The 12,758-nt window shown below is 38.4% G+C and overlaps 2 protein-coding genes across 2 annotated transcripts in view; one reads left to right on the forward strand and one right to left on the reverse strand.

Annotated features, from left to right (window-relative positions):
- The first annotated feature begins 1,961 nt into the window (after positions 1 to 1,961).
- LOC134416732 (uncharacterized) lies at positions 1,962 to 5,073 on the forward strand. The gene is made up of 2 exons (XM_063153466.1): positions 1,962 to 2,429; positions 3,747 to 5,073. Exon 2 carries the CDS (start codon positions 3,795 to 3,797, stop codon positions 4,743 to 4,745), a length of 951 nt encoding a protein of 316 aa, XP_063009536.1. The 5' UTR covers positions 1,962 to 2,429; positions 3,747 to 3,794; the 3' UTR covers positions 4,746 to 5,073.
- A 2,345-nt stretch (positions 5,074 to 7,418) lies between these two features.
- Positions 7,419 to 12,758, reverse strand: part of WDR64 (WD repeat domain 64) — a 63,326-nt gene continuing 57,986 nt past the window's right edge. The window contains exons 26-29 of the mRNA XM_063153468.1: positions 9,258 to 9,351; positions 8,592 to 8,666; positions 8,380 to 8,413; positions 7,419 to 7,667 (exon numbers count right to left, since the gene is read on the reverse strand). Coding sequence (XP_063009538.1) covers positions 7,576 to 7,667; positions 8,380 to 8,413; positions 8,592 to 8,666; positions 9,258 to 9,351 — 295 coding nt within the window. The 3' untranslated portion in view covers positions 7,419 to 7,575. The remainder of the gene's footprint in view (positions 7,668 to 8,379; positions 8,414 to 8,591; positions 8,667 to 9,257; positions 9,352 to 12,758) is intronic.

A 12,758-nucleotide genomic window follows, 5' to 3' on the forward strand; every position in this document is an offset into this window, starting at 1 on the left:
TGCAGTTAGAATCCATTTGGATTAGGTTTGCTTCTCTTAAGAATATGTCCTTCTATCACTTTCGACATTTCTTTTTCTGTCAAACTGCTATACTCATGGGAAGAAAAAAAATCAGAGTAGACAATGTAATGTACCACAACGTCATTCAAAATCTTGCATGCAATTCAATTAAAAACACTTTTGACTATTTTCTGTAAATTAAAAATAGTTAAAAATAGTTAAGGTGAAGCTCAGGAGCCAATGAACTTGTCTTGAAGGAAGCCAGCGTTACAGAACTCTTGCCCGGCTCTGATTTTCCTTTTCAATCCCTTCGCCTGAACGGAAGGATACTTTGAAATTGAAGAGTTAGCACAACACGCCTTAACGTTCAGTTTATTACAAATGTCTTCAGCCATGTATGAACCAGTGTGACCCACCCTCATGACATCTCAACTTCTATAAAATAACAGAAGCTTGATACTATGAGTCAAAGGCTTTGTTGATTTCAGTAGAGCCATCTCGACTTAAAACTGGCTAAAGATCTATAAGTTCAACAGTGTCTCTTGTAAGAAAGAAGTCAGATGGTAACATTTTGGTGAGTTATTCCCTTGAAGAAAACTGTGCTATTGCAGTTTTATTTCCCATAGGTACCAGATGAAACAAGGAAGCAGCACTGCGTCATGGTTAATTGACTTGTATTAATATAGAGAATTCTTTCACAAGTAGCTCCTGTATCAGGAGAACTGGTAAGACTAGAAATTACTATGCTAAATCTCTGCTGTGTATTTTTCTCTTTCCTTAAGCAGTTTTGTAATAGTGACTGGCAGAATGCATTTTAAAGAGATCTTGAAGTAGAAAGTATAGCAGAAACATTTTGGGTTTTTTGCAACTGTTTTCTGTCATGTAATAAAAAAAGAAGAGCCATTGTGTGTATAGCCCTGTTGACCCCTAATAGAAATTTGAGATAGGTGTCTAAGATAGAGACACTGAAGTACCTCTAGAACTGCTTCTTTCTCAACTCAGCTCTCCTAAAGAGAGGAAATGGGATCACTGTCTGATGCAAGCATCTAGCCTTTACAGAGATAAGTAAAGTAAAATAAAATTTGTCCCCACTGTGCACTACAATGGGCAAGGACATCTTACAGATTTTTACTAAACTTCCTTCCATGCAGTGTCTGGCACAGCTGGAAGTGCAGAAAATTAAAATCCTTGGAATGAAAACCAGCACTTTGCTGAAGCTCACAATCAGACCATCAGCTTTGATGATATTAGTAGACTGGGTGACTGGTTTACATTAATTTTTCCAAAATTTCAGTGAATATCTTATTACTGCAACTATATTGTTTTCACTGCTTAAGAAGTTGATCACTTTTATCTCAAAAAATTGGTTTGGAAGTTAGTTGCACTATGTAATCAATTTCTTAGAAAAGGATTTGATATTTCTCTGATAGGTGGCAGCATTACGCGCACTGCACCCTTTATCTGTCTTTTATTGAAATTTCTGTTATTGGACTATATATTTTCACAGTTTCTTTTAGCTTAGCTAAGAAGCCAGACTGTAATACCACCAGCAAATTCATGAACAGTTGAGAGAAGTTTAGAGAACGATATCCTTAAATCATATTTAGTAGCAGAGGAAATGTTTTTAAAAGCTCCTCATTTATCAGGAAAATATTATATGAATAGTGTTAGTACAGTCATTAAAAACCTAGATTATCTAGTTAACATAGTTTTGATATGGGTATCTGCTGATGATGTTAGCTTAGCAGCTATTCTGAACTTAAGTGTGGCTGTGCTGCTTGTGGCAAGTTTTTTTTTTTTTTTATCTCTGGACACGTAATGTCAGTATAGAGAACAAAAGCATGCTAGACTCTGGTATCCCAGTGTGTATTTCTCCCTTGTGATGTGTCGTTGTGAAATCACACACGCGGGTGCTGCTGAAGCCTCGGCATAGCTCAGCCTGGCCCCTAGAGGCTTCTTGGGACACAGCCTCAGCTGCAGCCGAGTGCAAAGGGCACTTCAGTTTCGCTTTCGGAGGCGCAGAGGCAGGAAAAACTCTTAATTTGTAGATAAATCTTCAAACTAGTCATGCAGTCATTACTACACTTTAAATTACTCTTGGGTCTTTTTTGTCTTTGTTTTTTTACCTCACAATAACACAGGTGCCTCCAGACTCTCCAAGTCTGTCCAGAACTCTCTCTCCATGGATCATTAAGGCATGATCCAGTGGGATTAACAGCATTAACAGCTTGATGCAATAATTAACAGGAAATTGCAACAAGCGAACTGCTGCCGATAACCACACACAGCTCAGCATGCTGTGGGAAAGGAGCAGCTGTGCCATCCTATTTAACAGAGAGCCTGAGACGCACAAACTCGACTCCTCCTGGGACAGGTGAATTGTTGCTGTCGATTTATTTATCTTGGTGCTGGACCCCTCTGCACATCAGGTAAGCTATTCCTAGACTTACACACTCTGCATATGTAGTCTGTTTTTCTGAGAAAAGGGATTTTGAATAATGTTTGACAGCGTTTCTTTCCTCAGTGTTTCTGGTAGCATGCAGTTAACCAGCAGGTGAATGTCTGTGTTTCAGCGAAGTCTATGGAAACATGAACCATATAGGGCCTTGGATAAAATCTTGTTTTAAGCCAGTAGCTCAACTATAAGGACCTTTTAAATGAAAGCTTAAAATGAAACAAAAAAATTCTTTTGTCAAAACCAGAACAACTATCTGAGATTCTCAGAGATCTGATTCCAGCTCACAGACTTTTATGGGACTTTCAGCCCAGAAAAAAGAGCAGAAGATAAACATTTTATTTTACCTCAGATGCACTCTGAGGTACAGGCTCCTCAGAGTGCAGTGCAGTGGGCAGGAGAAATTGTCTCTAAAAATCCAGCAGCACTCACTCCCTCATAACAGGAATATAATATTTTGCTGCGTTATTTGGGTGAAGTTGCCTACTCCCTTTCTTAGAGTAGGCAGCTGATGGCAGGTGCTTGCACAGTGCTCAATGCCCTCTCAGTGGCAGTTTGCCCTCTTCAAATCAGAGAGACCTGTCAGCATCTTGTTAAATTCCAGCTTTCCAAAGAATGGCAAATTAGCGAGGGTTTTAAAATTTTTTTTTTTGTCACTTGAAGAGAATGGAGACTTGCAAACTAAAGAAAAGAGTCACTACTTAATTCATTCAATAATACCTATCTATAAAGGCCTTAAGGTAACTCAGTCTGGAGCATAATTAGAGACAGAGCTTAGTAGCAATCAATTTTTATCAGTCTCATTATTTCACACAAGCCTGGTCACACAAGTGCTGGTCTGGACTGGCATAGCCTCCAGTTTGTATAACCACATCGATAATTAAAAGATATTTCACACAGGTCAATGGCATACAGATGTTTTATCAAGTTCTGTTAGAATTTTCTTACATTTTAGAGATGGAAAAAAAAAAGGCTTTGATGCAAAAAAAAAAAAAATCAGATATTTTGCTGGGATGATTTTCTGGAATCAGATAGGGTGATCAAATATTGTTTGTGCTTTCTGGGGAAATAGGGGAGGTCCAGTAGCCTACCATTTCCCTTGCATCTGTTACATTTAGCCATACTAAGTGCCCTGTTAATTTCTGTTTCTCATGCAAGTGTTCTTCTTTGTGCTACGTAGAATAAAACTAAAATAGGTTAATCATTAACTAATTATGCCAATAGTAGCTGAACAGTCTCATGTTTCCCCAGCTGTAAGTAATCTATAGTCTGTTTTTTGCTTTTTTTATAGGTACTGATATATTCCATATTGCTGAGTCTTCTAGAGGCAAATAAAAATATGTATTTATTCCTCCTTTCCATTTTACCTTTGCTTTTGAAAGTCACTGGCACCAAAGATGTTATATTTGGTTATAATAATTTCACAGAATATCAAGTGGGCAACATGAACCTCATTCTCTCTGTCCCACATGGTGGGTCACTGGAACCTAAAGACATCCCTGATCGAGAGGCTGCCTGTTGGGATGAGAAGACATCCTCTTGTATTTTCTCTCATGACTGTCCTCCTGGAAGTATTCAAAATGCTGTGAAATGCAAAGTGTCTACCAACCAAGACAGGTATACTATAGAGGTGGCTCAGGCTCTTGCTGAAGAAATCAACAAAATTACTGGTGGCTTCTTCCCACATATCATCATAAATCACCTACAGAGGTTCAAGATGGATGCTAATAGGGAAAAGGAAGAAGCCTCCTTTGGAATTCCCCAAGCAGAACAGGCCTGGGAGGACTATATGGGATTTTTGACCACTGCAAAATCACAGATGTCAGGGGGCCTAATTCTGGATATCCATGGACAAGCACATCCTGAAAGGTGGATAGAACTAGGTTACACACTTTCAAAAACGTCCCTTAACTCGGGTGTCTTTTCTGCATCGGATTCCTCAATTAGCCATCTGGCCAGTCAGCTGGTCAATGTGTCTTCTGAGATTTTGGTTTCAGGGAACAGAAGTTTGGGTAAATATATTGAAGGACAAAATAAGAGTTATGTCTGTGTGCCTTCTCCATCCAATCCTAGCCCAAATAATGGAAGCTATTATAGTGGTGGGTACATAACAAAGACTTTTGGTTCCCGGAGTTCTGGCACCATTGATGCCATTCAGCTTGAGCTGCCCCAGTGGGTGAGGGCAGCTGAAGAGCGTCACAGATTTTGTAAAGCCCTGGCAAGGGCTGTAATGAAATTCTGGCAAGCTAACTACTGTAGCCAGCAGAAACACAATCTTCTGCCATGCTGAAAGAGGCTGTCCTGTTAAGATGCCTTTCCTTAATAGAGTAGTGATCTGGAACAATCAAACAACTCATTCACCTGGAACGCTGAAGTGCAGTATAATTGTGGATGCTGGTAGAAAGAAACCATCCTGCAAAGGAATGCATCAACATAGAGGAAATCCACAGTTAATACCAACAAATCCAACCCAAAAATTACCAACACACCTTTGTACTAGACCCAGCCTTGAAATGACTGCTCTAAGATAAGTGGGTGCAAGCATCACTTGTCTGTGCTTAATTTCTTTCCAGTCTCATGATAAAAAACTGATCTTCTAATAAATTCTGTGCAATGCCTTAGTGCATTATCTGTTCAAATTAATTAAATGTCTCTGCTTTTCTTTTGACCTTTAAGAAAGATAGTTGGATAATATCACTAGAAAATGTTTGGGGCCAGGACCAGTTTCCATTTGGTGCTTATAAAGCCCTAGGGTTTGGAAGTAAACAGTAATGCTGAGCCATGACACGCAGTCTGATCTACCCCAGTTTTTTTTAATATAATGAATTATGAAAAAAAGATCTGATAGCCCTTATAGCACTCTAACTTTGTCACACTTTAAATAGCATAACAATAAGGTAGTGACTGGGTGGAAGGCTGATAAAGATAGCACATACACATAATGCATTTTGGATGGTTTTCCTTACAGTATGATTCCCTCCTTTCTCTTCTGAGGGCTTCTCCATTATTTCACTCACTATAGGATTAAACACTTGATTTTTACTGGCAATAGTACTACATTATGGATAGTTTCTGCACAGTGGAGAATACAGTGGCATGAATAGCCATGACTGCCAGTCAACTCCTAGAAAACATGGGCAATTAATAAAGGAAACTGAAGTGAGAAGGAAGCAAGACTGAAAAGGGTATAATTTGAAAATCAAGAACCTCTGAAATCCTAGCACTGCTCAAAGTTTGGTAAAAAGAAATTACTGAGTAAATAGTCAGTTTTGAGGAAGTAAATAGTCAGTTAATAAACTGAAGAGAAGTGGGATATCTCCATCTTGCAACTACAATAAAATAATTTAGGGTGTTTATTAGGGATGATGCCAAAGAGAAATATTACATTATGAATGATAAAACATAACAGATATGAGCATCAAAATAAATGGGTAAGGATCTCTTTGAACCTGAACTGTGCATTTTTAATAGTCTTTGAAGAATAGGCAATTTTTAGGTAACTGAAAGAGATTTTTGTAGCTTTCAAAATTATACAGGACTCAGAATTGCAAGAATGTTACCCTTCATATGCTAACTGCTAAATCATGGGTCAGATGAACAGAGGTAGTAAATGGCAGATCACACTTTATTTGGTGCTACTTGGTTTGTCAGACAAGTCTGATTTTAGTTTTGATCAAAAGGTTGGCTAATGTGGTGGGCCTGGAAGACACCGAGTGCCTGCACAGTTTCTTACTTGCTTCCTTACTTCTCCCAGTGGGATGGAGAAGAGATGTGGAAGAGCAGAAGTGAGAAAATTCTTGGGCTACAATGGGCTACACCCACAGCTTAATAGGTGAAACAAAGCTGCGTGTGCAAGCAAAGCAAAACAAGTAATTCAAGCACTGCTTACCAACAGTAGACTGATGTTTGTTTAGCCACTTCTGGGAAACAGGGCCTCAGCACACATAATGGGAAGACAACTTGGGATGACAAACACTATAACCATGAACATCTTGGTTCCCTCCCCCATTCCATGAAGATGTTATATGGTACATATAGAGGCACATACATATACAGGTACATACCTGTCCCAGGTGTGTCCCTTCCCAGCTTACTCACTGGGTGTGGGGAAAAAAGCACCTTCTTGTTGTGCTGGCATTGCTCAGCAATAGCTAAAACACTGGTGTGTTATCAACATTTTTATTTACTAATCCAGGACACTGCACCATAGAGGCTGCTATGGAGCAAATTACATTAATCCCTGCCAGATCTGGTACAGCTGATCATAAGGATTTTAAATATACTTCCACAAGATATTTTGCAGCTACCCTTCAATCCATCATAGCCTTGAAACAAGTTGAAGGCAGGTAAATAATTGCAAGTCATTGTATATTCAGTTCATGAGAAGAATGTTTTCTTAAGAAGGCCAGCAGATCAAGCATCATTCAATACCAGTATTACAGAAAACCTGCTATTTCCCCCAAAATAGTAGGTAATAATATCACTACCTATATGCTTTATCACTACTTACATGCATATGCAATTACCTTGTTTCTCACTAAGGTGAGACACTTGGCACCATTTGTATGCTTAGCCAAAGGGTGAAAATGTGTTCTGTGCTCTGTGTCATGTTGTGACATTGTCCTGGAATGCTGAAATGCAAGAGAAGATTTGCAGAATCATGATGGATAATTAATTGAATATGAGTTCAGCAGGCACTTTTCTGGCTTAAGGGGTGAACACACTCTTTGAAAGCATAAGCAAGGAATGAACAGGCAGAGACAGCAGGGCATATTAACTCTTTGTTGACTTTATGATTAATCTGGCAGGAATAAAAGTTTAATATTCAATATTCAGAAGTTCAAAATGGACAAATTGAAGCAGACAGGAAATCAGTAGTTTTGACATAGAGAGTAACTGTCAGCAAATATACATTAAGTCAAATGGGCTTTTCAATATCTAGTTATACTCATACACTGGCTTTATTAGACTTTATTCCTTGCATGAAGGATTGGAATAGAAGATCTGTTTTTTATATGTTTTACTTGATAATGAAATAGATTTAAATGTAATTGAAACGAAAAATAGAGAAAAAATAACAAAAGAAATTTGCTAATCCACTTAAATGAAGAAATGAAACTTTATTTATTGTCTTGACTCAAGTTTTCAATGGACTCTAGATCCTTTTCCCGTCCCTTGTGACTGGACTTCTCAGCTCTGATCCTATGAAGACCTTTAAAACATTTCAAGAACTAATTAACATACTAAGGTGAATACACCAGACTGACAGCATTTTGTAACAGCAAAGACAAAAAATATCTTTTTATGCACATAGCTTACAGAAAAAGTCTGATTTCATTTTGTAAATCCATTGCAGTGCCATTGGCTTCAGAGTATTTTATTTTCTTTTTCAGGAAGAAAACAAAAGACAGATTTCCAAAGTACATGAATGGTCAGAAAAATAGCATGTGTGCCAACTATTTGAACACCGCTCCTGAGTTTTTTCTGACATGCTGTGATGCTCTATGTACAAAGATTAGGTCATATGTATTGGAATGCAGAGCTGGAATGCAAAGCATCCTATTAATCCCACATGAACAGCCATGTAGCATCTTACTCTGATCCAAGTTAGTTCTCTAGGTACCCTCTACAGAAAGGGATCAGCTCCTTTTCTAGGGGTGATTCTTTTCATCCTATGATATGTGGGATAGACAAGCCTTTGGAAAACTCTGATCTTGCTCCATAGAAGAAAAACCTAGGAAGCTTTGCTAGACAGCTTGCAATAGATCAGATCATTAATACCCATAAAACAGTACTACCTTACAATACTCAAATCTTTGGGCAGATGGGAATCAATAGGCTGGGGCTGGTCAAAAGAATCCAGTCCGAGCAAAACATTAATGACATGAGGTTGAACAGGAGAAGTAAACATCTGCAATACTCACTGTTTGGCATGCTCACTTCAATTGGAGTCTCAAGCTTCCACCAAAGTTGAATTGGAGTTGGATAGGCAGTAATGCAAATCATGTTAGAAAATTAAATTGAGAAGCAGACAATTAACAGCAGAATGTCAGTGTGTCTCTGTAATAGTGTACAAGTGCTAATGGCTTCTGAACTATGAACACCACCACAAAAGGTAGAAAACACTTGTGCTTACCTCATATATAGGAAGAAACCCAAATACTGCACCAGCCTCTTTGCTTTCAAACTCAATAGTTTCCATAGGTTTTACCTGACCAAGGGAAGCCAAAGTGAGTGCATTAGTAGCTCAAGACAAAAGGTAATGAAGACATTCTTACTATAACTCCAAGAAAAGTTTTATATTCCCATGACTTTTAAGGTTAAAGACAGGTAAAGATGGAAGAGTGCTACTGATATTCAATTAGAATTGTACAAAGTATATGAATGATGTACAAAGTAATGAAATCTAACTCTCCTGGCTTCTGATTTCATAGGAACCCTGAAAGAACTATTGTATGCAACCAGGGATTCACTGTTATTCTAGTATTTTCACACATCCTTAGAGTAAACTTAGGATATTTAGGTTTTCTGTTGAAGTGGAAGAAAATTCTAGGGTTATTATTACATGTTTAAACCAATGAATCAGTTTGTGCTGCCTTCTAACTGAAATTTGACAATGTGAAAAATGAGAATGAAAACCACAGACATTTCTTAGATCCCTCCGTTTTTACATTTTTGTTCTATGTCCATTGAATGACAAAGATTTATGGATATTATTTATGGATAATTTTTAAATGAGAAATATACAATTTTATTTCCTATATGTCACATGGAACATAAATTTATCATATATGTTTGCTACCTTTTCAGGAGCCAGAGCTCTGAAAAACTTATAGTTGTGAACTGCTTCCTCATCTCCATCCTTTTCTAAATCTGATCTGGTCAGTGACTTCAATCTGTATGTACAAGACAGAAAAATCCTGAAATTCCTATCAAAATGATAGGATATAAATATAAATATATGACAATATAAACGATAGGATATAAATATAAATTTATGACAATATAAATATATGACTCAAAATTAAATTATTTTGAACTATGCTACAAAATTAAATTATTTTGAAATATAAGTGATTTTGTATATTTACAAAATATAATTTATATTAGAACCTTCATAGGTGTCATGGAATGCTTCACTAATATTTTGTCAATCCAGGTATAGCTGTCACCTGTAGAGGGCAGGAAATCTTAATATAAACACCATTCACAAGAGTCATGTGCTAACTCTCTAATAATGGCTTTTCAGCATTTCTTTAAGTTCTGACTAGAACACCTGAATGTGACTTTCATAACAAAGGTGTCCCCTGCTGATATGTCTCGTTTGCAAATTTAGTCATGAGAAGAAATTATCTGGAGTGTCTGTTAGTGCAGATTAACAGTTGCCTTTATAATCAGGAAAATAAGTCAGGTCACCCGAGCTAAGGATCTACAGGGAGAAACGAAACTGACACCATTCTTCTATGTGACTCCATCTACCTGCTGGCATTTTTCAATCATTTTTCAAACTCCTGAGATGCTTGTTTAAACTGTAAGCACCTCTGCTGCTCAGATGGGTTTGTGCCTCTTCAAGTATGTGCACATTTGGGGAATATTTTCCCACACCTTTCTCCTGGAGAAGCTGGCTGGTCATGGCTTGGCTGGGTGCACTGTTTGCTGGGTAAAAAATGACTCGGATGGCCAGGCCCAGAGAGTGGTGATAAATGGAGTTAAATCCAGCTGGCACCCAGTCACAAGTGGTGTTCTCCAGGGCTTACTGATGAGCCCAGTTCTGGTTAATATCTTTACTGATGAGCTGGACAAGGAGACTGAGTGCACCCACAGTAAGTTTGCAGATCACAGCAAGTTGGATGGTAATGTTGATCTGCTGGAAAGTGGGAAACCTCTGAAGAGGGACCTGGACAGGCTGGACCAATGGGCTAAGGCCAATGGTAAGAAGTTCAATAAGGCCAGGTGCCAGGTCCTGCCCCTGGGTCACAACAACCCCTGACAGCACTACAGGCTGGGGGCAGAGTGGCTGGAAAGCTGCCTCATGGAAAAGGGCCTGGATGTTCTGATCTACAGTGGCTGAACATGAGCCATCTGTGGCCAGGTGGCCAAGAAGGAGAATGGCTCATAGTCACTAGCTCAGCTGGCTAGAGCATGGTGCTCTTAATGCTAAAGTTGTACAGGTCATTCACTTAAGAATTTGACTCGATGATCCTTGTGGGTCCCTTCCAATTCAGAATATTCTGGGATATTCAAACTATGATATACAAATAGTGTGGCCAGCAGGACTATGGGTGATTGTTCTCCTATACTCAGCACGTGTAAAGGCACACTTTAAGTGCTGTGTCCAGTTCTGGGCCCCTCAGTTCAGGAAGAATGTTGAGGTGCTGGAGTGAGTCCAGAAAAGGGCAACAGAACTGGTGAAGGATTGAGGGGGTAAGTCCTATGAGGAGCAGATGGAAGAGCTGAATAGAAGGCCTGAGAATAGGAAGCTCAGGGGAGACCTTATTGATCTCTACAACTGCCTGAAAGGAGGCTGTAGCCAGGTGGGGGTTGGCCTCCTCTCCCAGATGACAAGAGGACAAGTGCAAATGGTCTCAAGTTCCACCAGGGGAGGTTTAGATTAGACATCAGGAAAAATTTGTTTGCTGAAAGGGTAGTCAGGCATGGGAATTGGCTTCCCGGGGAGGTGGTGGAGTCACTGTTCCCAAAAGTGTTCAAAAGGCATCTGGATGTAGCACTTGAGGGATATGGTTTAGAAGTGAATATGGTGGTCCTTGGTTAATGTTGGACTCGATGATCTTAGAAATATTTTCCAACCTTAATGATTTTATGATTCAATGAATATATATCTGTTAATAACACTTATAACATGATTTGTAATTGAGATCCTAAAACGTTATCTTGGTGATGAGTATCGTATGAGTTATCCAATAAGTGAATTATACTAGCATCACAAAGATAAGTGACTTTCTCCAAGACAATTGTCTGCATCCTGCAAAGTACAAAGCCTACCATCTGTAGTAACACAGCCTTTTGGATGATGGTTGGCTAGCTCTTCATTACAATATTTGGTACAGTTAATCCAGAGGAACCAAGTCACTCTTGAGGCGACGGCACTCAAAGTTTGTAGAATGATAAGACTGAAACTTTCTATTTCATGGAGTGTGGCTGCTTTTTTTCCCCAGTTCTCTACATAGTTAAGCATTTCTCATTTTCTTGCTCATTGTCTGTTTAGTTAATGTGTTTAAAATGTATGATAGCCATTCTCCTTTACTGAAATATTTGAAGAATCCTCAAAATAGTCACAGTTTGACACAGGCATGTAATTTATGAAAAGTTTCTTTCAGATTAGCTGGCTCAATAATTATATCTTTGGTTCCAGAGGTTTCAAACTGGCTGCTGACTATTCAGAGGAACCACAGGGGTCCTTCAAACACAGCCAAGCACTTCTCTGTATTGATGAGTTACTGTTCTGACTGCAGTGACACTACTTATATTAGTAAGAAGTCCATGGAATAATAATTATTAGCAGGATACCAAATTAAATGGGGTAACAGTAAAGGACCCTAGAGATTTTCCATTGTCCCAAATTGCTTTGGTTGGAAGGCAGCCTAAGAATGGACATGGTATATGAAAACTAACCACTAAACAATGCCTGACTTTTTAAGTCCTAAATATTTTTTTCCATATTTGGATTGCTTTGTTACTTAAGACACTGTGTTTATTTCCTCTGAAGATGCCCTTTTCAATATTTCTGTTTGCTTGGTTAATCCACTAATTAATGAGCCAGAGTGTTCCAGGACTAGAAATATATACTTAAACTAACAGGCCAAGGCTCTCTGACTGAACTTGTAACTAACCCATCTCCCTTAAGAACTCTACCTAGAAGAAAAGCTCAACACTGCTATTGAGCACACATTTATGCCAGTTTCAGAATACCATGATCTGTGAATCCTCTATCCATGTATGTGAATGTATCCATAGCATCCCAGCAAGTTTAGGATGACCATTTCTTAAACTGAAAAATTAAATTTGGTTTATTCTTCTAGAAGGATTTGTGTTTTGCTCAAAACTATTCACATTAATCTGTTCAGGTAACAGGCTGCTAACCTGAGCAGCATATGTAATATAAAACCTCTAATTAGGCTAAAAGCTGAGACAAGAATCTAGTCATCACTACAACTGAGTTCAAACCTTGAACGTCATCTAATCCTGACTGTAACCAAGCCATAAAAAAGAAAAAATTTATTCATACTGGGTCAAAAACCAACTTTGAAAAGATTTTTCTGAATAACAAATAGTACTATTTTTT

This window comes from Melospiza melodia, chromosome 3 (assembly GCF_035770615.1).
Source record: "Melospiza melodia melodia isolate bMelMel2 chromosome 3, bMelMel2.pri, whole genome shotgun sequence".
NCBI lineage: Eukaryota > Metazoa > Chordata > Aves > Passeriformes > Passerellidae > Melospiza > Melospiza melodia.

Bases quoted from the DNA above. Each gene is read 5' to 3' on its own strand.
- LOC134416732 (XM_063153466.1), top strand. From the start codon at position 3,795: ATGTATTTATTCCTCCTTTCCATTTTACCTTTGCTTTTGAAAGTCACT.